The following is a 23781-nucleotide window of genomic DNA, read 5'->3' on the forward strand; positions in this document are numbered from 1 at the left end:
TTCCAGGGGATCCTCTGACATTCAAGGACACATTCACAAATTTTAAAATGCGTTGGCACACTCCTTTAATTCCAGCAATTGGGAAGCAGAGTTGGGTAGATCTCTGTGAGTTTGAAGCCAGCCTGGTCTACAGAGTAAGTTCCAGGCCAGCTAGGGCTACACAGAAATACTCTGCCTAAAAACAAACAAACAAACAAACAAATAAATAGAAAAATCACCCAGGGTATTATGGGTTCATCCTAGAATTTATTGTGTTGACCCATCATCTCTTACATCTCTTATCTCCATGTTACAAGTAATAAAAGTAATATATAGCAGTGCTTTCCATTGTTCCTTTCATTCTATTAAGTAAAAGTCTGTAAATCTTCCTGTGAAGGCCAGACAGTGTTTTAGCACTTAGAGACCAAAGGCAGAAGTACTGACATATGGGGATACTGACATACTGACATAATATGGGGATCCAGACATTGGGAAAAAAAACATTTCCATAGATTTTAAATCAAAATCCAAACATATTTTGGGTGTATTGCATAATATAAAGCAGTATGGGAAAGCTACATAGAATTTCAAATAATTTCTCGAAGGTTTCACAATTTAGAAGGTCTACTATAGAAACCAATGCAATCAGTTCAATATACTGTTACACTGCAATTGAAAGCTGCTGTTCCCTATAAGCAAAATGGCAGTAAAACAAGCCTTTGGGAAAAAAAGAAAAACACTCTTTGCTCATACTTTACAGCATGTTAATTTCTGTACTATACCATACTGCTTTTGTGACCCTGTTTCCGCTCTAGAAGTTTGGCTGAAAATAACATTCTTCTTAGTGAACATTTGCATTTTGGTATGCTGATTTCCTGAAGCTACGTGGCATCACAGTACCTGTGAAAAAATAGTCCCTCAGCACATCCGTTCAAATACACCCTGCATTATTTCAGGTACTTGCTACATAGCTGCTGTGTAGGGCTCATTTCAGCTGCCAGAAGGTAAACTGCATTGTGACAAGGAATTTTTATCAGTAATTATGATTATATTCAATGGAGCCAACCAATCTAAAAATCAGTGCATGTGAAAGTGGAGATTAGCAGCTGGAGAGCTGGCTCAGAGGTAAAGCTCACTGTCTGCTCTTACAGAGCACCAGGGTTCAGTTCCTAGTACCTACATGGTCTTTAACTCCAGTTCCAGAAAATCTTCTGCCCTCCTGTGGCCCCTTCAGGCACTGCATGCGCATAGTGCCCAGACACATGCAGGCAAAACAACCAGACACGAAAAATAAAAAAAGAAAATGGAAATTAGCCCATGCCAGGGTTCAGTTTTTCACGTCCCAAATAAAAATTTGAAATTTAAATATCGAAGGGTAAACATTCAAAGAGTTAAGAGTAGAAAGTGGCACAGATAACAGGTAGAGAATCATTCTCAAAAAAACAAAAAACAAAAAACAAAAAATCCTGAATGGTTTAATTAAACCTACCATCAAGTAATTTTACACATGTGTGTCATTACATGTTGCTTTATTTGTCTCTCTCCTTCACTACCCTACTCCAACCACCTTTTCACCCCCATTCCTTGGTGCAAATAGTCCTCCTATCTTTCTGTCGCTCATACTCTATTACTCTCTTTTTCCTTCTCCTTCATCCCTTGAGATTTTCCCCCTCCTATTTCATCCCCTTTCTAGTTTCAACATACACACACACACACATCGTCTTCATCCACCTGCTGATTGGCATCTAGGCAGGTTTTGTCTCCTGGCTTCCTGGCTACTGTGACTAGTACAACAATAAATGTAGACATGCGTGTGCACATTCCTGTTGAGAATGTAGTTACTATGAAGGTCACTGTAGATGTTCAAGAGAATAAAATTTAAAAGTACCATAAGAGATTCTTGCAAATTAACAAAAGGCAAATGTCATAGAACTATTGAACTTAGTATGTATGGCTGTACCTCATATCGTGCTCTGGAGGCTGGGTCAGAAAGATCACAAGTTTAGGTAGTACTAGCCTGGGGTACATAGTAAGACCCTGTCTCAAAAGAGGTAGTTTGAATATTTGAATACTTTTGATTAAAATAAATTTTAAAAATCAGAGTCAGATTAAGACCCTTTCTGGAAAAGGTTTGCTCTTCCCTATGGCCTTTCCAAGCTGGATTGTGTGTCTGCTCCCCACAGTATCTCTGCTTAGCTCTATCGGAGCACTTACCAAAATACTGTCCTTGTCTCTGTCTCCCTGGTGCAACCATGTATTCCTTGCAACCCGGGCAATTTCAGCTCCTAATTTATATAACATTGAAAAGGGCATTCATGAAAATGGAGTGCAACTAGACAAACCAAATGACCAAAAATATTTAGTCTAGGCAAATAAATATCCCAATGAAATATCAAACAAAGAACAGGCAAAATGTGTTGGTGAGGATGAAGAGAAATTGGAATGCATATCCATTTACTCATGAGAACAGAAAACAGTGGAGTCACATGGGTAAATAGTCTAGAAGTTCTCTAAGAGCTTAACATATAGCTCCTGTGTGAGACAGCAATCCCATTCCTAGGTGCATGCCCACGAGAGCTAAAACATATTATATTCAAACAAAAACTTCTACATCAATGTTCACATATTCCATAATAACCAAAAAGTGGCAAAATTCAGATGTTTTTCAACTGATGAATGGAAAAAAAATTTCATTATGTTCCACATAGTGGAATATAAGTCTGCCAGAAAAAGGAACAGACAATTGATGATGCTATAATATCAATGAAACTTGATAATACCATGGTAGGTGACAGAATCCCATCACAAAAGACTACATATTTGATCAGTTTGCTCATATGAAATATCAGAAAAATCACCTATATAGAAACAGGAGGCTGGCCAGGTGATGGGGAGATTAACTGCAAATAATCTTAAGAAAACTTCAGAGTCGATGTGACATTAATGTCTTAAAAACTAGACAGTGTTGATAAATGCATTTACTTAAAATAACTATAATATTCATATACATATATATGTATATATGCAAGTTTATAATATGTTGTGATGTGAAGACTAGGGAAGCATGTCTCAATTCAGTTCACTACTTGGTTTATCTCTAACGTTTCTCCCCATGAAGACTTCCCCCATGATGGGGTGTGGTGAACTCAGTCTCTGCAGCATTTTTTGTTGGAAGGGACTTGGAAGTTGTACTTAGAAAATGGCAAAGTCACCATTTTTCTCTATGAAATTGTCTGATGTCTTCAGGTATACAATTTAGGTGTTTCCATTTGGTGTGCCCCAGTGTGTGTGGTCAGTATTATTTCCTGGTCTCCCTGCCAGTGCTTGTCTGCAGCGGCCAAAGCCCCCATCCAGGCAATTAGTTTTGGAAACCCTCAAGCTCTGTTCAGAACTAGGTATCTCGTTCTATTGTGGCATGTCCTTGGAAATGTTGAGATGCTCACACTGCCAGATCAGCCAACAGATAAAAACCCACACCTTAACACCTATTCCCTTCGAGTCTTCCATAGAGGAAAGCCCTGCACTTTGAGAGCTATTGGGGGAGGGGGCGCTGAAAAAAGCAAGCACAGCTCTCTGACCTAGGGGAGAGAGAGAGAGAGAGAGAGAGAGAGAGAGAGAGGAGGGAGGGAAGGGAGGGAGGGAGGGGGGGAGGGAGGGAGGGAGGGAGGGAGGGAGGGAGGGAAGGAGGGAGGGGGGAGGAGGGAGGGAGAGGGAGGAGGGAGGGAGGGAGGACTTTGTCTTACAGGAAGGATAAAAGTTGCCACAACCTCTAGGGTGGGTGTCTCCTTCCCGGTGCCCGGAAACTCACGCAGTCACTCTTAGGATTTTTGTCGCTTTTCCTATGGCAATGTTACACTCCAGCCATCACATAGTTTTACAACGACCTACAATGGAGGACAAAAAGCCGCCTGAGTCAGCTGGACGGTACCTGGCCACTCTCTCATCACAGCTCTCGATGCTCGCAAATCTTATTCCATGATCCTCAGCGTGATACACTGGTCACGTGTCATTACCACAGCCAAGCAGATGGGGCTGAGCTGAGCACACCGATCCTAGCCTAGACTAGCCCATAATGGCCGAGTCCAATCCAGTACAACAGAGCCTTTCCGAACGCAGCCGAACCAAGATAAGGCAAACCGCGTCAAGCCCCACCGTGCTTTGCCCGGCATAACTTAACCTATCCATCCCAGCCTTGTCGAATGCAGCAGCCTAGGCAACACAATCCAGCCGAGCAAAGCCAAACCCAACCGAGTCGCTCAGCCGAACCAAGTGGAACTTTGCTGAGCATGACCGAACCTAACCTAGTCTAGCTGAACGCAGCCCAGCCAAGCCAAATCCAGCTGAGTCCAAAGTAGGCTAGCTGAGCTTTGCCGAGACCAGCCAAACATGTCCCAGACAAGCTGAGTCAAGGCCAGCCGAATTTTGCCAAGCCTAGCTGAGCCAAGCCGAATCTAGCCAAACAGAAGAGCTTTCCTTCAAAACAAGCTGAGTCATAAAGGAGCCCAGCCAAATCCTACCAAATCTAACCTAGTCCTACTGATTCCTGGTGAGCTCAGCCCAGCCCAGGGAAGCCTTCCTGAGTCTAGCCTGAGCTTAGCAGAACTAGGGGAGCAGCTGAACCCCACAGAGTCCAGCCAATCACAGTAGAGCCATTTTGAACCTGGATCCCAGCTCCTTTCTGGGGAGAAAAAAGAATTCGGTTGGATTTGTTGTTGTTGTTGTTGTTGTTGTTGTTGTTGTTGTTGTTGTTGTTGTTGTTGTTAGTAGTGACGTTCCTGAAAACATGTGCGCTCTGAACCTCGGTCTCCTGTCAGGCCTGTTGCCCTTCCTACTTGGGGATCTCTCCCACAGAGGCAGTATGTGTGTTTCGTTGTGGTTTGAGCTCAGATCTCTTTCTTGCAACTCCCAGTTGCTAAGGACAGTAGCAACTATGCTATAGCCCACATATGGAAATTGAGACTCCCTAGTTTCCAGACCTCTGTGTTCCACTTGTCCCAGTGGCTCACCTGCTCCAGGGCTCCAAGCATGCTTGCTTCATTCCCTTAGCTACTGCATACAATGGCAAGCCTAATGAGGTAAAGGATTCCCAAACTGTCATTGTGAGATGGCTAGTGCCCTGGAGATTCCATAGTGATGTTATCCTCTCTCTTCTGGCTGGCTACCACACACACAGCTTCCAATTAAGCTGTTTTTTTTTTCTACCCGTAGCAATCATCTGTGTACATTTCAAAAGGTTTTTTTTTTCATTTTCTTTTCCCGAGTCATTCAGATTTGGTCTTAATGTCCCTTATTCTTGTACTTTTAGATGTGTTTCTACCAGTTGTCTTGCTTTTTCTAAGAAAACAAAAATATAATTTGTGAACAGTGTGTGCCTACAAATAAGTTTATTTCTTGCAGTTTTTGTTGATATGCTTCAATATTTCCCCGAATGTTAACCTTGTCCTTCTTTTTGACAAATTATCTTTTCATTTTGTTCTAAAAATCATTACAACATAAGTTGGTCACCTGCTGTCCCCCATCCTCACCAGGGTGACACCAAGGTGAGCTCTCCTGCACTGCTCTGGCTAGTTCACCCCTTGCAACACTGAGCAAGGGGCAAGTCCCACCCCTTCGGATGACATGCAAGGTACAGTTCATTTGTTCTGTAACCAAAGTTTTCAATAAAACAGAAAATGAGAACACTGGCCTACTATAAACACCTAGCATGCTGTAACCCACAAGGACACCATCATTCCCAGGTGGCTGTTTATAAATTCAAACAGTACCATAACTCTCACAGTGTGCAGATGCCTGCTTTCCTACTCTCCTCTACTCTGTGATGTTTCCTTAGTTAAGGCCTAAAGGAGAAGTACTCTTTGCATTTCTTCAAGCCATACATGCCTGCAAAATATTTTAGCCCTAGCTAGCTAGGATTCTGCACCTTCTTATCCTATCACTGTGATCCCTGGTTGTGACAGCACATACTTAAATGGATAGGAAGGACTCCTCAGACATCAATCATGCCTCCTTCTGTCACGCGCTGGGGAAGGAAGTTCTGTGTCCCTCTAAGATCATTATCCCCATCACACATTGCTGAGGATAATGGCTTCCATGGCTCAGAGTAGTCTTTAGACTTTTTAAAGTCATGGGAAGCCTTTAACATGTAAGAAAAGGAGAAATCCCCTCACCCCCACCTGGGATGCCAAAGCCACACCCCCTGCCATGCATGGAGTAGGGGAGGGAGTGTTGGTCTGGCCCTGGAAATCTGCTGTAGCATCAAATAAATGCTATCTTAGACTCCTATCACTGTCGACAAACCTGAGGCACTCCTGAACAGACTATTATGACTGCCAGGGGTCAAGCTCAGTGTAGCCCAAGAAGCCTGACTGTTACATCCTTGGATGAACACTAAGTAAGCACAGAGTGCAGAGTAGGGACATTTCATTTCTTCTATCCTTCCTTTCATTGTGGATTAAGCAATACATTTTAACCCAGCAGTTGTCATTTCTCAAGAGCCTACAATGGGTTAGACTAGCCCCATATTAATTTCATATCCAAAGCACATCTAACAGCAGGCCTTAAGGACTTAAAGCCTTCATTTCCTTGTTGGTGAAAAGGCACACCACATGCCAGGGTGCTATGAACCCATGAGTCAGGGAAGTTGTTCAGGCTTTGGAGTCAGTCATTCTAGAGCAGTGGTTCATGTCTTGGTTAGGGTTTCTATTGCTGTGACGAAACACTATGTCTAAAAGGCAAGTTGGGGAGGAAAGGGTTTATTAGGTTTACACTTCAGCACTGCTGTTCATCACTGAAGGAAGTCAGGACAGGAACTCAAACAGGGCAGGAACTGGAGGCAGGAGCTGATGCAGTGGCTGTGGAGGGGTGCTGCTTACTGGCTTGCTTCCCATGGATTGCTCAACCTGGTTTCTTATAGAACCCAGGGCAAGCATCCCAGGGATGGCACCACCAATCATGGGCTGGGCCCTCCCCCATTGATAACTAATTGAGAAAATGCCTTTCAACTGGATCTCATGGAGGTAGTTCCTCAACTGAGACTCCTTCCTCTGATGACTCTAGCTTGTATCAAGTTGACATGAAAACTAGCCAGTGCAGTTCTCAACCTTCCTAATGCTACAACTGTTTCAGTTCCTCATATTGTGGTGACCTCCACCAATAAAATAATTTTCATTGCAGCCAGGCATTGGTGGCACACGCCTTTAATCCCAGCACTCAGGCGGCAGAGGCAGGTGGATCTCTGTGAGTTCGTGACCAGCCTAGTCTACAAGAGTTAGTTCCAGGACAGCCCCCAAAGCCACAGAGAAACCCTGTCTCAAAAAAACCAAAAAAATCATTTTCATTGCTACTTCATAACTGTAATTTTGCTACTATTATGAATTGTAATGTAAATATCTATGTTTTCCAATGGTCTTAGATGATCCATGTGAAAGGGTCACTTGACCCCCAAGTTGCCCAGCTTCCAGGCTCACAATTCCAGATGAGTTTCAAAGATATTCAGTCTGTTTCTTCATTAGAGAAATGAGATCATGGTCTTGCCTATTTTAAAAGATTGTTGAGCTTAAAACTGCTTTGCCTTGGCAAACAACTCTTAAAAATCTCAGTGGTAATATTTATTCAATTTTATTATGATTATACAAAGGCCAGGAAGAGGAAAAATGTGCAAAAGAAACAGAGAAGAGAATATCAAAAAGACCAGAGAGGAGGGAGACATAATGAGAAAGGTGTCATGGAAACCAAGGGCCACTTAGAGGCCAAGTACTTCCGACAAAACAAAACGCCATTTTCAGCCCATAGTAAGCAGAGAAGGTGGAGGCAGAAGAGAGACAATAAGCCCATAGCTTGAAAGGAAGAGTATTATAGCTCAAACACCCTCCCTGGTCAGCTTTGTTTAGCAGTCTCAGAGGTCTCATCTGAACACCCAAGTACCCAATCTGAGAAAAATGGATTTATTTTGCATAATGACAAGGATACTGTCTCATAAAATGAAGTAAAGGAGAGAGAAAAGAAGGGAGGAAGAAAAGAGGAAAGAAAGGAAGGAAGGGAGAAAGGAAGAAAGAAAGGAAGGAAGGAAGGAAGGAAGGAAGGAAGGATTTCAGACTAGCAAAATAAAAAAATACAGTTTTGAATGTGCACAACAGAGGCTGGGGAGGGGCATGAGAAAGGCCAAAGGATCCTAGAATGGATTTTCTAAGCATTGCTCTAGCTCCAGTGAGGTGGGTCATGAACAGCCAGCACTTGTTTCTTTTCATTTCTGTTTCTACCCTTCCTGGGGCCAGAAAACAATGCTGACAACATAATCTGTGTCTTTGGACCAATCATTCGACAAGTATTTGAAGGGTGGAGTTGAACAAACTTGATCTGGAACATGGAGCTTTTTCTTTTTTAACTGTGCCAGATAGACATTGGGGTCAGGTATTCAGCAAGGGATGACATGATGCTTTGTCTTCATTGTCAACCAGACTGGATTTAGAATCACCAATGGAAACACATTTCTAGGGATGTCTCAGATTGGGTTTCCAGAAAAGTTCATCTGCAGAGGGGAGACCCATCCTGCACCATCCCTCCCACTGGCTAAAAAGTCCCACCTTAAAAAGGAGAAAACAGGAGCATCAACATGGCCTCTCTCTGCTTCCTGACTGAAAGCGCAGTGTGACCAACTGCCTCGCGCTCCTGCTGCAATGCATTCTGTTCTCCACCATGAGGGACTGCACTGCCAAACTGTGAGGCAAAACAAGCCCTTCCTTTGGTCAAGCACCTTGTCACAGCATTGAGGAAAGTAACTAATACAGCAAGTGTCCAAAGGGGCAGGTGGGAAAAAAAAGTTGCAACTTGTGCAGACTGGATGATATTGGAAGCTGCAGTGGCTTAAGGAGCATGAGAAGCCACAGGGGAGTGGCTTCCTCCTAAGAGCACAGGAAGTCACCTCGCTGCCTCTGGAGAGTGCAGTGACTGCCAGGGGCTCATGGATACTTTGGAGGGATGCCAAGGCTGGCCCTTCTCTGTCTTTGTTCAGGAATGAACAAAGTCAAGGATCAGAAGCAGCAGGGATCCCATCCAGTTTCTCTCTGGCCATGAGTGTCTGGAGGCTGAATTTTATATTTATTTATTTATTTATTTATTTATTTATTTATTTATTGGTTTTTCTTCTTTTCTTTTTTTATGGTGATGCCTCCAGAAGTTCCTTTATTGTACAAGGTTATCCTGGGTCTTTTGTTTTTCCATATAAAGTTGAGAATTGTTCTTTTAAGGTCTGTGAAGAACTGTGTTGGGATTTTGATGGGGATTGCATTGACTCTGTAGATTGCTTTTGGCAAGATTGCCATTTTTACTATGTTGATCCTGCCTATCCTAGAGAATGGGAGATCTTTCCATTTTCTGGTATCTTCTTTAATTTCTTTCTTTAAAGTCTCAAAGTTCTTGCTCTATAGGTCTTTTACTTGTTTGCTTAGTGTTACCCCAAGATATTTTTTTCATTTATTGATTTTTCCAGACAGGGTTTCTCTGTGACTTTTGGAGGCTTTCCTGGAACTCGCTCTTGTAGACCAGGCTGGTCTAGAACTCACAGAGATCCACCTGCCTCTGCCTCCCGAGTGCTGGGATTAAAGGCCTGCACCTTTAAAAAAGGAATGCTGGGGAATGTGGCCCCAGGGGACAGAGGTGGAGGCGTTATAAAGACAGATAGTGGGGTCATGGAATGGAGCAAGAATAAGAAACTAGAAGGAGCTGAGGTGGCTGTTCTAGAAAAAGGAACTACTTGAGATCAGGTTCTGGACAAAACCTCTTGTAGGTAGCCTTGGTGCCTGCTGCCTCCTCCAGGTCTCAGCCTGGGGTCTCTTGCCACTTCTACGTGGATCATCAAATGCTAGCAAAATGACACTTCTAATACTACCTCAGAGGCAAATCTGGGTCACTCAGCAAAGGCCAGGTTTCTGTGTGGAACCCTATGTCTGCTATTCCTACCAGGATTTCTGTCCCTGCCAGTCACCATGTGAGTCTTCCTAGCCCTCCTTCCCTCATCCCTGTCCCCTGACCTATAAGGCACTGTGCTCCCACTTGCCACACACTCTTACTCTCTCAGTTCTGTGGGGTCCTATTTCCTACATGATGAACTTCTCAGGGTCTCACCTGTGTGAACCCATTTCACTCTTTCCACACTGCCTTGCCCTGACAAGCAGATTGCTGTCCTTTGCCTCTGTATGAATGGATTGAATTGGAAAGGATCTTATGCTGAACTGGGGTTTGGGGTCCTTGGGCTCCTATGTCCTGTAGTTTACAGGATGAGGATTGGGCCAGTTTCAGAAGCAGAGCCTACTGATGCTAAGCTAACAGCAAATGCTCTCTTCTTGCCTTAATCAGGGAGGCAGCAGAGGGTAGCATCAGCCCAGAGAAGAGAGCAGGATGCCTGGCAGCAGCCGCCGCCACCACTCCAGCAGCAGAAATATAAAGATGCTACCCAAAGGAGGAAACGTGCTTCCCAGCATGAGCAGGAATTGAATCACTGCAATTCCCATGTTAGGCTCCTACCTCAACACTGGACTTCTCCTCCAGCAGAGAAGACAGCAATGGAGATCTGTCAGTCATTCTAGGCCATAATTTGGCTCTACAGGGCAGAGGAGCAGTCAGCTTCGGCAAAGGGATCCTTTGCTTTGGGAGATTTATTCAGCCTATTTCTTTTTCTTTGTCTGCATGTGTGTGTGTGGGGGGGGGGTGAGAGAGAGCTAGACGGGGATTAAGTCTAGAGCCTTATGTGTGCTAAACAAGTGCTCTCTGTATTTATTTATTTTTCTATCCGTGTGTGTGTGTGTGTGTGTGTGTGTGTGTGTGTGTGTGTGTGTGAGAGAGAGAGAGACAGAGAGAGACAGAGAGACAGAGAGACAGACAGAGACAGAGAGAGACAGAGAGAGAGGTGAGAGAGATAGACGGGGATTAAGTCTAGAGCTTTATGTGTGCTAAACAAGTGCTGTCTGTATTATTTTTCTTTCTGTGTGTGTGTGTGTGTGTGTGTGTGTGTGTGTGTGTGTGTGTGTGTGAGAGAGAGAGAGAGAGAGAGAGAGAGAGAGAGAGGTGATTAAGTCTAGAGCGTTATGTGTGCTAAACAATTGTTTTCTCTATTTTTCCTGTCTGTGTGTGAGTGTGTGTGTCTGTGTGCATGTGTGTGACTATATTGTGTGTATGTGTGTGGGCGTGTGTGGGGGCGTGCGCCCGGCGCGCGCATGCGCTTGCATGCCGCGAGCGTGCACGTTTGGGGATTGAGCCTGCAGCTTTATGCACGTTCAACAAGTGCTCTGTCATTGAGCTACAGCCCCAATTCCTTTCTTTTAATTGTAAGCTGGATCTAAGTAACTTTCCCAGTCTGGCTTTGAGCTCACTCTGTTGCTCAAGCAGACCTTAAACCGAAGATCCTCCTGCTTCCGTCTCCCAGGTATGTGGGATTATAGAACTAGCCCACCAGGTCTGACTTTTTTTTCCTCACCTGCAATTTAAAAGTTTATTAAAAACAAAACACTTCAGAATGTAATCCCACCCCTTTATACCTCCTCACCATATTTTTCTTTTCCTTTTGCTTCCTCAAATAATAGCCCAGAGACATTAAAGTAGATGCTGACACATATGTATTTATTTATTGACAAAGAAGGCCACAACATACACTTTGGTGAAAAAATACAGCATATAGAACACCACTTATAGTTCATCACTTTTGTCTATACACATATCTATTTAGGAACACAGGCTACAGAGAAATATTTAGAGGGAGGGTCACCAAAGGGCTGACAATTATTACACGGGGTAGAGAGTTCTGGGTAAGTTTTACTTTTTAAAATCATTTTCTTCCCGACTTGAAGATTGAACAATGAACAATACCACTTTCACGAAGAGAATACAGACACCAAGGAGATAGGTGCACACGGAAAGTAGAATCAGGCAGTGGGGAAGGGGCGCAAGGCCATAGGTCAGGCCATTTCTCTCTGCTGTACTGGTGTTCAAGACCCTTTCTCCACCCCAAAGAGAGTCACTTTGTGGATTCGTTCATGCAATTAGAAGTCTGTCCCCCCAACTTTTCCACCATTGAACTCTGAATACAGGGAAGGGTTAATTCGGGGCTGGAGGATAGCATCTTACTGGAGCTCAGAGAAGTCAAGGGGTTCTCCAAAGAACTCTCTTGCCCTCTCCTCCTCTGTGTGTGTCAGCTCCTGCAGGGTGATGATCAGATTCTCAAAAACCTGAGATTTGTCATTCTCATTGTCACAGGTTTCCTTGGAATGCCCTTCCTCACCACAATGGACACAGTGGACTGCGTGCCTTCGCTTCCTGGGTCTACGCACCTCCACAACAGGATTGCTCTTACGCCGAGTGCCACTGCTGGTGGAAGGAACCTGAATGTCAGGAATGTTCGGGGACTCGATGACCAGCACTTGGTCCTCAGATATAGCCCTGCCTAGGAAGGGAGGGGCACTTGAGGACGGCAGTGGTGGGTCCTCAGCCTCCACCAAGATCACGTCCTCGTCTGAATCATCATCTGGAGAGTCATCTATCTCTATCACGTTGCAGTCAGCACTGCTGATCAAAATTGGTGGGGAGCCCTGAAATGCCATAGGACTGAGTGCCCGCTCCATCACTGACTCAGATCGGGGCCGCTTCCGCCTAATAAAAGTGTCATCCCAGTCCTCCTCCTCCCTTATCATCCTGATTAGCTCCAGGAAATCGGGAAGGTGCTCTGGCTCATTTGCATACACCCTGAGAAGCCCCTTAAGCCTGAATCGAAGGTCTCTGCTGAGCTCAGCCCCCACAAGGAGCTGGTGCAGGCGAGCCTTGTTTGCCTCTCTCTCAGCAAACACCCCTGCCTGGATAGCATTCTGCAGCTGCACCTCTAAACGGATCACATACAGGGATGGTTTCTCTCCATGTGTCTGCACAGTGTTAAAAAATTTGCTATGGGCTGTCACACTGCTTTCAGTCTCCCCAAAGACCAGTTTCATTGCCCGCAAAAAATCTGCCACATTTAGGCTGGGATTGGCAGCATGGAGCAAACGCATGACCTCCCGGGCAGGGCCCCTAAGGGTTTTCATTAGGCGTCTGACCTTTTCCTCCTCAGGCATATGCCATTCAGGCAGGACCCCAGTGACTTGGCTCAGCCAGTTTTCAAAGGTTTCTTCCCCGGGGGCTGGCTCTGCCCTCCCAGAGAACAACCTCATGTTTCTATCTGCCATGTTGGCCATTAAAGGACCGAGACTCCTCCCCAGGGACCTCAGCATGGAATGAGCCCAAGGTGGCAAGGGGTTCTGCCCCCGGCTGTTACCCATGCGTGCAAGGATGCTAGCCATGCCTAACAATGGCGATAGGATATATTAATACAAGATGGTCAGGGCGTTTCAGAAGAAAACGCTTTATCTTCAGTCACGCAGCAGTCTCCAATCTCAGTAGGGGCTGCAAAAAATAAAACAGGAGGGGGGATTAATAAAGGAACCGCCACGGTTGTAATTATCTTAGCTCAATAGCCCATATATCTGTCCACTGTCCTAAAAGAACTGGGAAGGAGACCAATTGCAGCCTCCTGGAGCTAGCTGATGTCTCTGCTAACAGTGCTTTTTACAACCACGTCATCCATGTCCTCCCTCCAGAGCTGTGAGGGGGGAGGGGCAACTGTTGCTTCGTGGAACTGAGGTCGGGCTCTCAAAATAAAGCAGGGGTTAAAAAGAGATCTCACGATCTCTGGTCTCAACCTCACTGGCCCTCTCAAAGCTCCCAGACCACCACCCTTGCCCTCCACCCTGTGATTTCTCAGATTCTTACACTAGCGAGGAAACTGGAGTGGTTCTTTATTTCCAGCCTCTGCAACCTGTATCCTCCGGTGAGAAAGCTCGCCTCCAGGGTATAGTAGATCTCGGCGATCCACAGGGGGTCACAGATCCTGGTGTTCAGGATTTCAAGACTGCGCCACATCAGAGGGAAGGGAAGGGTCAGAAACAGACTCCATCGTCATCGTCATTCCGACACTCCCTCCCCCACTCCCTCTCTTCTCCCGCCCCCTTCTGCTGTCACCAGGCAGAAAATTCCCTCTCCCACCTTCTGAATACAATCCAAACGATACCCCCCCCCAGTCATGCACTGCACCCCGAGACCATCAGCCTACCCAGCTCTAACAATCAGCTGCACCGAATTCAAGTTCAGATTTCTGCTTTGATGGGCTGCTACTGAGAAAGGGAATATGAATTGGACACACCCACCCCCACAGTGCCCAGGGAAATTAGAGGAGATGCATAGGGGGTTCGAGGTAAACATAATTCCTTCTCCCTTGTCCTCCGGGTAGCCTCTTCCCCAACCCCTTCCCTGGACAGGCAAATCCTACCAAACGTCATCTTCCAGGTGAATTCCAATGCAGTCAGGCCATGCAAAAGCTTCTTCCCCAGCTTCGTAATTGCTGATTCTCCCAGGCAGGAGCTGCCTAGTACCTGCGGGCTTCCCCCTCCCCCCACTTTTCCCCTCTCTCTGCACCAAGGAATCGCCTCCCCTCCCCCCTCCGTTTTTTTAACCTGCGATCCTCTGATAGCCAGGAGCTGTTGAGACGTCTTCAGCTACAGATTCCGCCTTTCAGTCCAGTGGCCCTGCAGGAGAAAAGGGCTGGCGCCTCCGGGGCCGCTAGGCGACCCGAAGCTGCCAGAAAAGGCTGCTTCACCCAGCCACCTACCCAGAGGTAACTGGATTGAAGTAGCGCAGTTCCCAGAGCAGCCGCAGTGCTTTTATAAGCTGCCCTGCCCACACAAAAGAGTGTGACAGGCACACCAGCAGAGCCAATCAGTGGAGTGCGGGGGCGGCTCCAAGCCCAAACTGGGAGGGCGGGGCGGAGCAGGGAGGGAAGAAGGGGGAAAGACGCAACAGGCCCCTGTAGCCAATGCTGCTGGACTTCTTCAGAGAGCTAATTTGCATTATGCCCCCAGGGTCTGTGACTTCCTCCACTATTCCCTTCTGCCTCTCCTTTTGTCCCTTTTGTGTTTTAAGGCTAGATGCGTTTTATCACAAAGTGGAGCCCAAATCAGGTAAAACAGAAAAAGAGGATCGCCATTAGGCTCCTTAGATGGCTGCCTCAGAATTGATTGGGGAATTGGGCAGGGTGAGGCACATCTGTAGTCCAGCTCTCTTTCTTCTCCCGCCCCCTTCTGCTGTCACCAGGCAGAAAATTCCCTCTCCCACCTTCTGAATACAATCCAAACGATGCCCTCCCCAGTCACGCACTGCACCCCGAGACCATCAGCCTATCCAGCTCTAACAATCAGCTGCAGCGAATTCAAGTTCAGATTTCTGCTTTGATGGGCGGCTACCGAGAAAGGGAATATGACAGCAGAAGGGGGCGGGAGGTAGAGGCAAGCGGCTCAGAAATTCCAGCCCAATCTGAGTTATATAAGACCCTGGTCAAAAGAGCTATTTTGAAGCTACCTGTGGTGGCCTGTGCCTGTAATCACTTGGGAGGGGTGGCTACGAGGATAGGGAACTTAGAATCAGCTTTAGCTACATAGGGAATTCTAGACCAACCTGGAATGTGCATGAGACTCTGGTTGAATATATGTGAAAATAACAAAACAAAACATTTTGGGGATCTTGTTAGGAATGCAGGCAAGCAGATTCTTGAATCCTATCTCTGGGGGATTCTGGCTTACTTAGGAGCGTAGGGCATGAATTTGTGTTTTATAATTTTAACTGAGGATGTAGTTGATTCTAAGGTGTAAATAATCAGAAAGGCCCAACTCTTCCTAAGGGCACATGGTTAGGGGTTAGTTATTGTTTAATTTTTATGTTGTTTGTTTGCTTTGTTGTTATTGTTGTTTTGAGACACAGTCTCACACTATATCCCAGGCTGACCTGGAGCTAGTGACAATCCTCCTGTCTCAGCCTCCCAACTCTTGTTATTACAGGCATGAATCACCAAGTCCAGTTTAAACATTATTGAACATTACTATGGAGAATGTTAATTTGTTTGATCTTTATTATAAGCATCCTTTAAAGTTTGCTTTTTGTTGTTTTCTGGGGATGAGCAAACTGCTGGGGGGGGGCACCATCAGTCCCCTGGGATGGACAGTTGTCAGATCCTTCCCTTATACCTGTCTGCCTTGAAGTGGTCCCTTTGACAACAGCCAGACTACACTGAAGGCAGTCCATCTACTTTGAACAGCCATATCCCTCCAAGGAAACCCCACTCCAGCTGCAGAGGACCCTGCAAGCATAGGTACTTTGGGGAAAGTCACTACTCCTGGTTCAGGGGACTTTGCTCTCTGATGACAACTTCTCCAGGCACTTGATGGCATTTGGAAGACTCCTTGCCTCCTCAGTGCAAGAATACTTTACCCTGTGGTTGTTTAACTCAGTGCGAGGAATCCCCTGTGATTGGAATAACATGAAGTTTTCAATGGGTTCCTAAACAAATCATGACTGGTAGAACTGAGAACTTTACATATGCAAGACTGTGGTTGGTGGATTATAATTCCAGCATGATTGTGTCATGTGCCTTTTCCTCCGATATCACCAGGCATTTTCTCAGTTTTGTCAGCTTAACCCTGGAGGTTTCTCTGGTGTACTTTCCCTGGTTTTGCAGCATCAAGTGTAATAAATGTTTTCTCCAGATGGTCTTTTATTGCCTACTTGTGGCCTTTATCACATATGGCAGGCTGAGCTGGTAACACCAGGACTTCTAGGCCCAGACATCCAGCTGCTACTGCAGCTATAGCAGCCAGAGAGTGGTTGCTGATGCTATAAGCCAAGAAATCCTGGAGCTATGAGCCCTTGTCTCACTCAGAAGCCAAGAGGTGACTGGAGAGCTCTAGAGAATGGCCAAGAGCCAGAGGCCACAGAGACTATGAAGGACTATAAAAACATTACTATAGGCTGCATATTTTTTTCTTCTGAGACATAAATTTTTAATTGGTCTTGGTCACTAGTTCTTAGAAAACATTCCTGTACTGTATCTTCCTGCATCTCTTCCTCCTTCATGTGTGTGAAATAAACCCAGTCTAGGTCAGGCAGGACCAAACATGCCTGCAATCCCACTTGAGAGGTATAGTCAAGAATATCAGAAGTTCAAGATCATCTTCGTCTTCAGAGTCAGTTCAGGCTTCCCCTGTCTTAAAAATGGAACAGACCACAATGGGACTGGACTACCCAATGACAGACAGTGCTAGAACTCTGCCACTCACGGAACTCTTGGGTTTCAGTTCAGTTGCTGTGTTGTTCTTCTCTGACTCTAACATGACTTTTCTTCTGAAATTGACTTCACTGGCCCGAGAGAAGGAGCAGTTCCATGTTGGAGGCACAGAGAAGATGGTTGCATGGTGGTTTGAATGAGAATGGCCTCCATAGGCTTGTATATTTGAATGCTTGGTCCCTGCTAGAACACTTTTGGGAAGGATTAGGAGGTGTGGTCTTGCCAGAGGAGGTTTGTCACTGGGGTCAGGTTTTGAGGTTTCAAAAGTCCCCTCCATGCTCAGTGTTGCTTTCTCTGCCTGCTGCTTATGAATCAGATGTAAGCTCTCAGCTACTGCCCCAGCGCCATGCTTGCTAGCCTGCTGCCTCGCTCCCCTTCATGCTGGTGATGGATGCACTTTCTGAAGTGGTAAGTAAGCTCCCAATTAAATGGTTTCTTTTACAGTTTGCCTTGATCATTGTGGTGGTCTCAATAAGAATGCCCCCCACAGACTCATATATTTGAATGCTTGGCCATCAGCAGGCGGTGCTACTTGAGAAGGATTAGGAGATGTGACCTTCTTGGAGGAAGTGTGTCACTTGGAGTGGGCTTTGAGGTTTCAAAAGCCCATGCCAGACAAAGTCTCTGTCTCTGTCTCTGTCTCTGTCTCTGTCTCTGTCTCTCTCTCTCTCTCACCTCTACAACTCAGAATGTAGCTCTTAACTACTTCTCTACACCATGTCTGCCTTCATGCTGTCATGCTCTTCACCATGGTGATAATGAACTAAACCTATGAAACTGTAAGCAAGCCCCAATTAAATACTTTCTTTTTATAAGAGTTGCCTTAGGGGCTGGAGAGATGGTTCAGAGGTAAAGAGCACTGGCTGCTCTTCCAGAAGCCCTGAGTTCAATTCCCAGCAACCACATGGTGGCTCAGAACTGTCTGTAATGAGATCTGGTGCCCTCTTTTGGTGTGCAGGCCAAAATGGAGGCAGAATACTGTGTACATAATAAATAAATAAATCTATATTTTTTTAAAAGGGGGAAAAAGAGTCGTCTTGGTCAGGGTGTCTCTCAGAGCAATAAGAACAGTAATCAAGACAGCCATGGCACCTCTTCCCAGCAGTAGAACAGTAACTTAGACAAGTTGTTTACCTGACACAATTGGGGTGAGGCTTGCAGCAGCTTGTGGAATTTTGTCAGGCTTTTGTTTCTGTGTCCCAGGACTATGACTCCTGAATCTGGCCCCTAAGCAGAATCTTCTTCTGCCTTTGAAATAGCTTCCTTACCAGATGAGGTGCTCTGCAGTGCTCTGAGACACTGAGTTAAAAAAAATGCTGGTCATATACAGATTGCCAGGTTAGATCACAGGAAGAACACCAGGGCCTCTTCATGTGAGGCTGGGAGGAACAGTTGCTAAAGTGACTTAAAGTTTAGTGTAGATTGCCAACAAGGAGCTAAAGGAAGGAGGGCTTTCCAATTATAAGAGCTCCAAGGACTCTAAAAAAGGCCATATATTGTTTCCAACTGTAGAAATTAAGCCTTCATTGCCAGGCAGTAGTGGAGCATGCCTTTAATTTCAGCACTCATTGGGGAGGGGGCAGAGACAGGTGGATCTCTGTGAGTTCTAGGCCAGCCTGATCTACAAAGCAAGTTCCAGGATAGCCAGAACTGTTACACAGAGAAACCCTGTCTCAAAAAACCAAACAAACCAGCAAAAATCTTCTTGAAAGTTAAGAGAGGAAGTGTTCACTGGAGATAATAATTACCTTTGGCTACCTTTGCACTCCGAGTCTTGGTTTTTCCATCTGCTGTCTCTTTCTAAGGATTTCAGCAACTCTACTGAGATAGGCATCATGAGCACACGAAACAAACTGAATTCTGATGGGCACTTAGTATCTGATGTCAAAATCAGCATAGGGATACCTATAGGAGCCCCGCCCTTGGTAATCTGATGCCCTTAGGTCAATGTCGGTCACAGTAATACTCAGAAAAATCAATATATATTTAGAAAATAAAAGCAGAGAGGTTTTAGCCAGTATGTCACATTGGTGGAAATTCTGAAGATGTTCTCAAAAGGGAGGGTATGACCTCAAGATAATGAAATATGCAAAGGAATGAAAAGCAAGGAAAGTGATAGAATTAGGGCAACATGAGCAAGCACTGATAAAAGCCAATGTGGCATCCAAGTACATAGATAAAACCTCTATTGTGATTTATATGGAGATGTTAAAAGCATTATTGTGCATGCCCCATCTGTGTGGGCACATGGACACAGTGCAGGTGTCCGCAAAAGCTAGGCATGATGGACACCCCTGGAGCTGGAGGCACAGGCAGTTGTGGTTGCTAGAAATTGAACTCAGGTCCTCTGAGACAGCAGGAAAGCATTCCCTAACCACTGAGCTTTGACTCTCAGCCCTCTGTAATCTGATTTTTAAGAAGTAAACTATTATACAATGAGGAAGTCATCAGGAAGGACAGAAAGGGAATTCAAGTTTTCTAAGAACTGTGTATTGCCTCAGAAGTGACTTTGGTATTTATAGGCGCTACAGTCTGATAAGGTAACAATGAATGGAATATGACTGTTAATATAACAGCAAAAGGATGTAAATTTCCAAACAAGTAGAGAGGGGAAATTTTTGAAAAATTACCGACAAATTCTGCCAATCCTTAGGCCATTCCCTAAGGCTACTTATTTAGTTTATTTTAGTTTACTTTAGTGCTAGTGATTGAACCCAAAGCCTCACACACGCACAAGCTAAGCATGCAAGCGACTGCTTAACTACATCTACAGTTCAGTTTCCTTTCTGGTTGGGATAGAAAAGGTGAGAGGAATATGGATGGGATGAATAAAAGCAGGGATACTGATACTTTGAACTGTGTGACTCATAACTTAAGCTAGTAACTAATATACAGAACACTGCAACCAACTTGTATAGCACACACACAACATTTACAAAACTTGACCATTTATGAAGTCAAAAAGGAAGGCTCAACAAATGTTGAATACTTGAGTTGTAATCATAATGTAAATAAATTTCAAATTAATAACAGAAAGTTAGCTGGAAAACCTTGGTATTGTTGGAAACCAAGACACATTCAGAAATAAATGATGAGTCAAAGAATAACAGTAGAATTATAAATATTTTAACTGAACAATAATCAAAACTTGGGGAAGGCAGTTAAACTGCAGTTTAGATGAAGAAAATCTTTAACTATGATGCCAGGTCAGAAGTTGAAGTGTCAAGCATTCTTCTCAGTATGTAAAAAGAGGAAAGGGAAAGGAAGAAAAGAAAAGGGGAAACCTAACCTAATAGAAAGTGATAAAATACAAAGGAATGAAAACGAGAATGCCCTCCTGTTGGGCAATGAAGACGAGAGGAAAGAAGTATGCTGATTCATGCTATAACGAAGGTGAACCTCCTGGCAACAAGGAAACAAAAAGAGGGGGAGGAGCATGGTCCCAAAAGCCTAATTTCTGTCCACTAGGCCTCATCTACTAAATGTTCCACCACCTCCCAATAATGCCATAGGTAAAGGACCAGCTTTTCATTCCTGGGCTTTGGAGGGCATTCAAACCCAAAGTACAACATTTTGTGACTTAATGCGAAGAAGTACCTCCCCAAACGCATGCACTTGGTATCCAGGGAGATTTGGATAGTGAGAATGTGTCATTGAAAAGCAAACCTAAATCTCCTGTGTTCCTGGAACTTACTAAGGTTATGGTCTTCTAGCAGGTTTTAAAAATCTGGCCAAACTCTGGAAATGCAATGGTACAGTCTCCGGGTAGGGGTTAGAGAAATGTCTCAGTGGTTAAACGTGTGTACCGCATAGGACCTGAATTTGGATCCCAGGAGCCACATTGGCTGTCTTAGAGCTGCTTGTAATTCCAACTTCAGTGAATCGGATGCCCTCTTCTGGCCGACATGGGCACTGCACTCACACACAGTGCACAAACCCGTGCAGCAAAACAGAACATAAGAAAAATGTTTCTTAAAATTTACAAAGGAATTTCCAGGTCAGAGGAAGTGTATTCCTCAGCAGAGAATACAAACAACCATATCTCCTTAGGAGCATGCTTACCACAACTGTTTCTTCACCAGTTCCATGTGCCCTAGGTCTTTGAATACCAGAGTGCAGAGTAGAGGAGGACCAGGTAAAGTCCAACTAAATCTTCATGGTTAACACTTCAGAAAAGCAGACTAGGCCTCTTTCTTGGCTGACCTGGATAGACTGAGATGACAGAAGCCTAAGTAACCCTTTTAGATTTATCGTGAAATCACAGAGCCAGATACTTCAAAAATTGCCATTCATGGTGCCAGAGAGAGGTGTTCAGATAACTAGACCCCATCAGAAAGCCAGACAGTGGTGGCAGCAACATGTAATGCCAGCACTAAAAGACAGAGGTGGGCTCTCTGGGCAAACTGGCTAACTAAACTAGCAGAACCAGCAAAATCTGGGTTCCGCAAGAGACTGCCCCAAACAAAACATAGTGGGAAGTGATGCAAGAAGACACAGAATGTCAACTTTGACCCAACTTTGACCTCCATGTGCACATGTTCACACAACCTCTCAAATGTGAAATCACACACATGTGAACACATATCACTATAAACACAAAAAACTCCACCCATAGATCTGGATATACCAGTTCCCTCATCTATAAAACAGACATTAACAACAGCAGATATTTCATTGGACTATCGTTAGCGTCAAAAGAGATCGTAGAGATGAAAACACTTTGAAAAACTTCATAGTAATCAGAGCTATGAGGCTATGAACGAATAAGTAAAATGCATATACTACATTTTAGTATTGACTATTTAAAATACTAGGTGATTGAAATTAGCAAACCTCTGAGGTAGGCAAAAAACAACAACAAAAAACCCCAATACTTATAGCCTTCCATTTTGAGTCCTGTGCCTGACCATGATAATGCCCTGAAGAAAAATTATCCAATATCCTCACACATACTACATGTTTTCCTCACCTAGTGCACTTGTATATGATGACAAGAACAATAAGCAATATGTTGAAGGCTTATTGCATTTTAGGCACTAGGGCCCAGAAGTTCATGTTAGTGACTCGGCTCTTCAACTTTTATAATCTAGACTGTAAGGCAAATCCTCCTGTAGAAACTGGCACGATTGTTGTTGGAGTTTCTGCTCTCGGGACTGCAATAGCACGGGGTTGCCATGAATATGTCAGTGCATATAGCTAGGGCAGATGGAGGGTAAGTGTTGCAACAGGATAGGAACTGGGGCCTTGGCTCTGAGGCATTGGCTAGACTTCTGATGATTGATCCCAGCCTCCCCCTTGGCACCAAGTTTATTCATTCTTCTGTCACAATTATTTCTCTGGGACACAGCACCTGTCATCCAAATCCAGGCCATCTCTTTCCAGTGCTCTGTGACATTGAAGGGAGAAGAGAGAAACTTGTCAAATGCTTGCGCAGACTTCCATGTCCTTCGTCTCCGCTGACAGATTTTTCATAAGGGAGTGTTCACCTCTTTGGCTCCCTGCCTTCTGTGTGCTTATAACTGTAGATTGTGGGGCCATTTGTCAGGTCCGGAAATGTCAGCTATGCACTCTCAAGTCACATCCCCTCACTCCCATTCTTCCTCCAAAGTCATCCCATTCATTAGAATGAACCACCTTTGAATAGTTAGATTGTCCACAAGTACCTCCAAGTGACAAAGAATTGCCTTTCTTCTGGGCCCTATCCACTGTGCTCAGCTCTGGCTCTGGCACTGTCAGCCAATATTGGTTAGGAAATGAAAGAGTCAATGAGAGACATAGAACAGAGTAAATGTGACAAAGTATTCTCAACCTACGGCGCGCGCGGGGGGGGGGGTCTTTATAACTTTTGGTTTCAAATTAATTTCAAAATTACTGATGAGCTTCAAGATAAAAACAAGGAAACCTCCATGTGTCGGCCCAGACCTTACCAATTTTGTGTAAGCTGACAGATTTATAACTCCATCTCTCCACTTACATATCGAGATTTTATTCAGAGAGAGTTGCAGGCAAGTTTCATATATCATGCCACTTTAGTCCTCAGTGTATCTGTGTGTTTCCCAGGAAAAAGGGATAGGTTTATAGGTGACTCCAGTATGGTGATCAAATCCAGGAAATTTAGCAGTGATGAGATCTCGCAATCTCCAGTCCTTCCTCTAGTTTCAGCTGTCATGGGCAGGGGGTGTTCTGTTTGCTTCTCCAGGGCAGGAGGAAGATTAATGGGCAAATATATGAGGAATATGATAGATTGATCAAAAAAATTAAAGCTGTCTATTACTGCATACATTGGCTTTTATTTAAAAATAGGGGACACTTTTCTACTGAGGCAGAGACTGGATGATTTCCTGTTTGTGGTGGCACAAACCTGAAATCCCAGCACTGAGGAGGCTTGGGCAAAAGGATTGGGAATTTGAGTTCAGCCTTGTCTAGATAGCAAGGCCCTAGAGATGAGGGGATTTCTTATATGTATGGGTTATAGAGACGGTTACTTTCTGTGTGTGTGTGTGTGTGTGTGTGTGTGTGTGTGTGTGTGTGTGTGTGTGTGTACTCTACAAACCAGTTGCTTTGTAAGGTATCTGTGGAACATGATTCTTTTATTCCTTGTTTAGCTAACCATT

The 23781-nt window shown here is 44.7% G+C and overlaps 1 protein-coding gene across 1 annotated transcript; it reads right to left on the reverse strand.

Annotated features, from left to right (window-relative positions):
- Positions 1-12092: 12092 nt before the first annotated feature.
- On the reverse strand, positions 12093-13298 carry Zcchc12 (zinc finger CCHC-type containing 12). Its single transcript, XM_035449838.1, has one exon. It carries the CDS (start codon positions 13296-13298, stop codon positions 12093-12095), a length of 1206 nt encoding a protein of 401 aa, XP_035305729.1.
- Between the last annotated feature and the right edge of the window lie 10483 nt (positions 13299-23781).

This window comes from Cricetulus griseus, chromosome X (assembly GCF_003668045.3).
Source record: "Cricetulus griseus strain 17A/GY chromosome X, alternate assembly CriGri-PICRH-1.0, whole genome shotgun sequence".
Classification (NCBI taxonomy): Eukaryota; Metazoa; Chordata; class Mammalia; order Rodentia; family Cricetidae; genus Cricetulus; species Cricetulus griseus.

What these genes read in the sequence shown, in the direction of transcription:
- Zcchc12 (XM_035449838.1), bottom strand. Translation starts at nt 13,298, where the DNA reads ATGGCTAGCATCCTTGCACGCATGGGTAACAGCCGGGGGCAGAACCCC.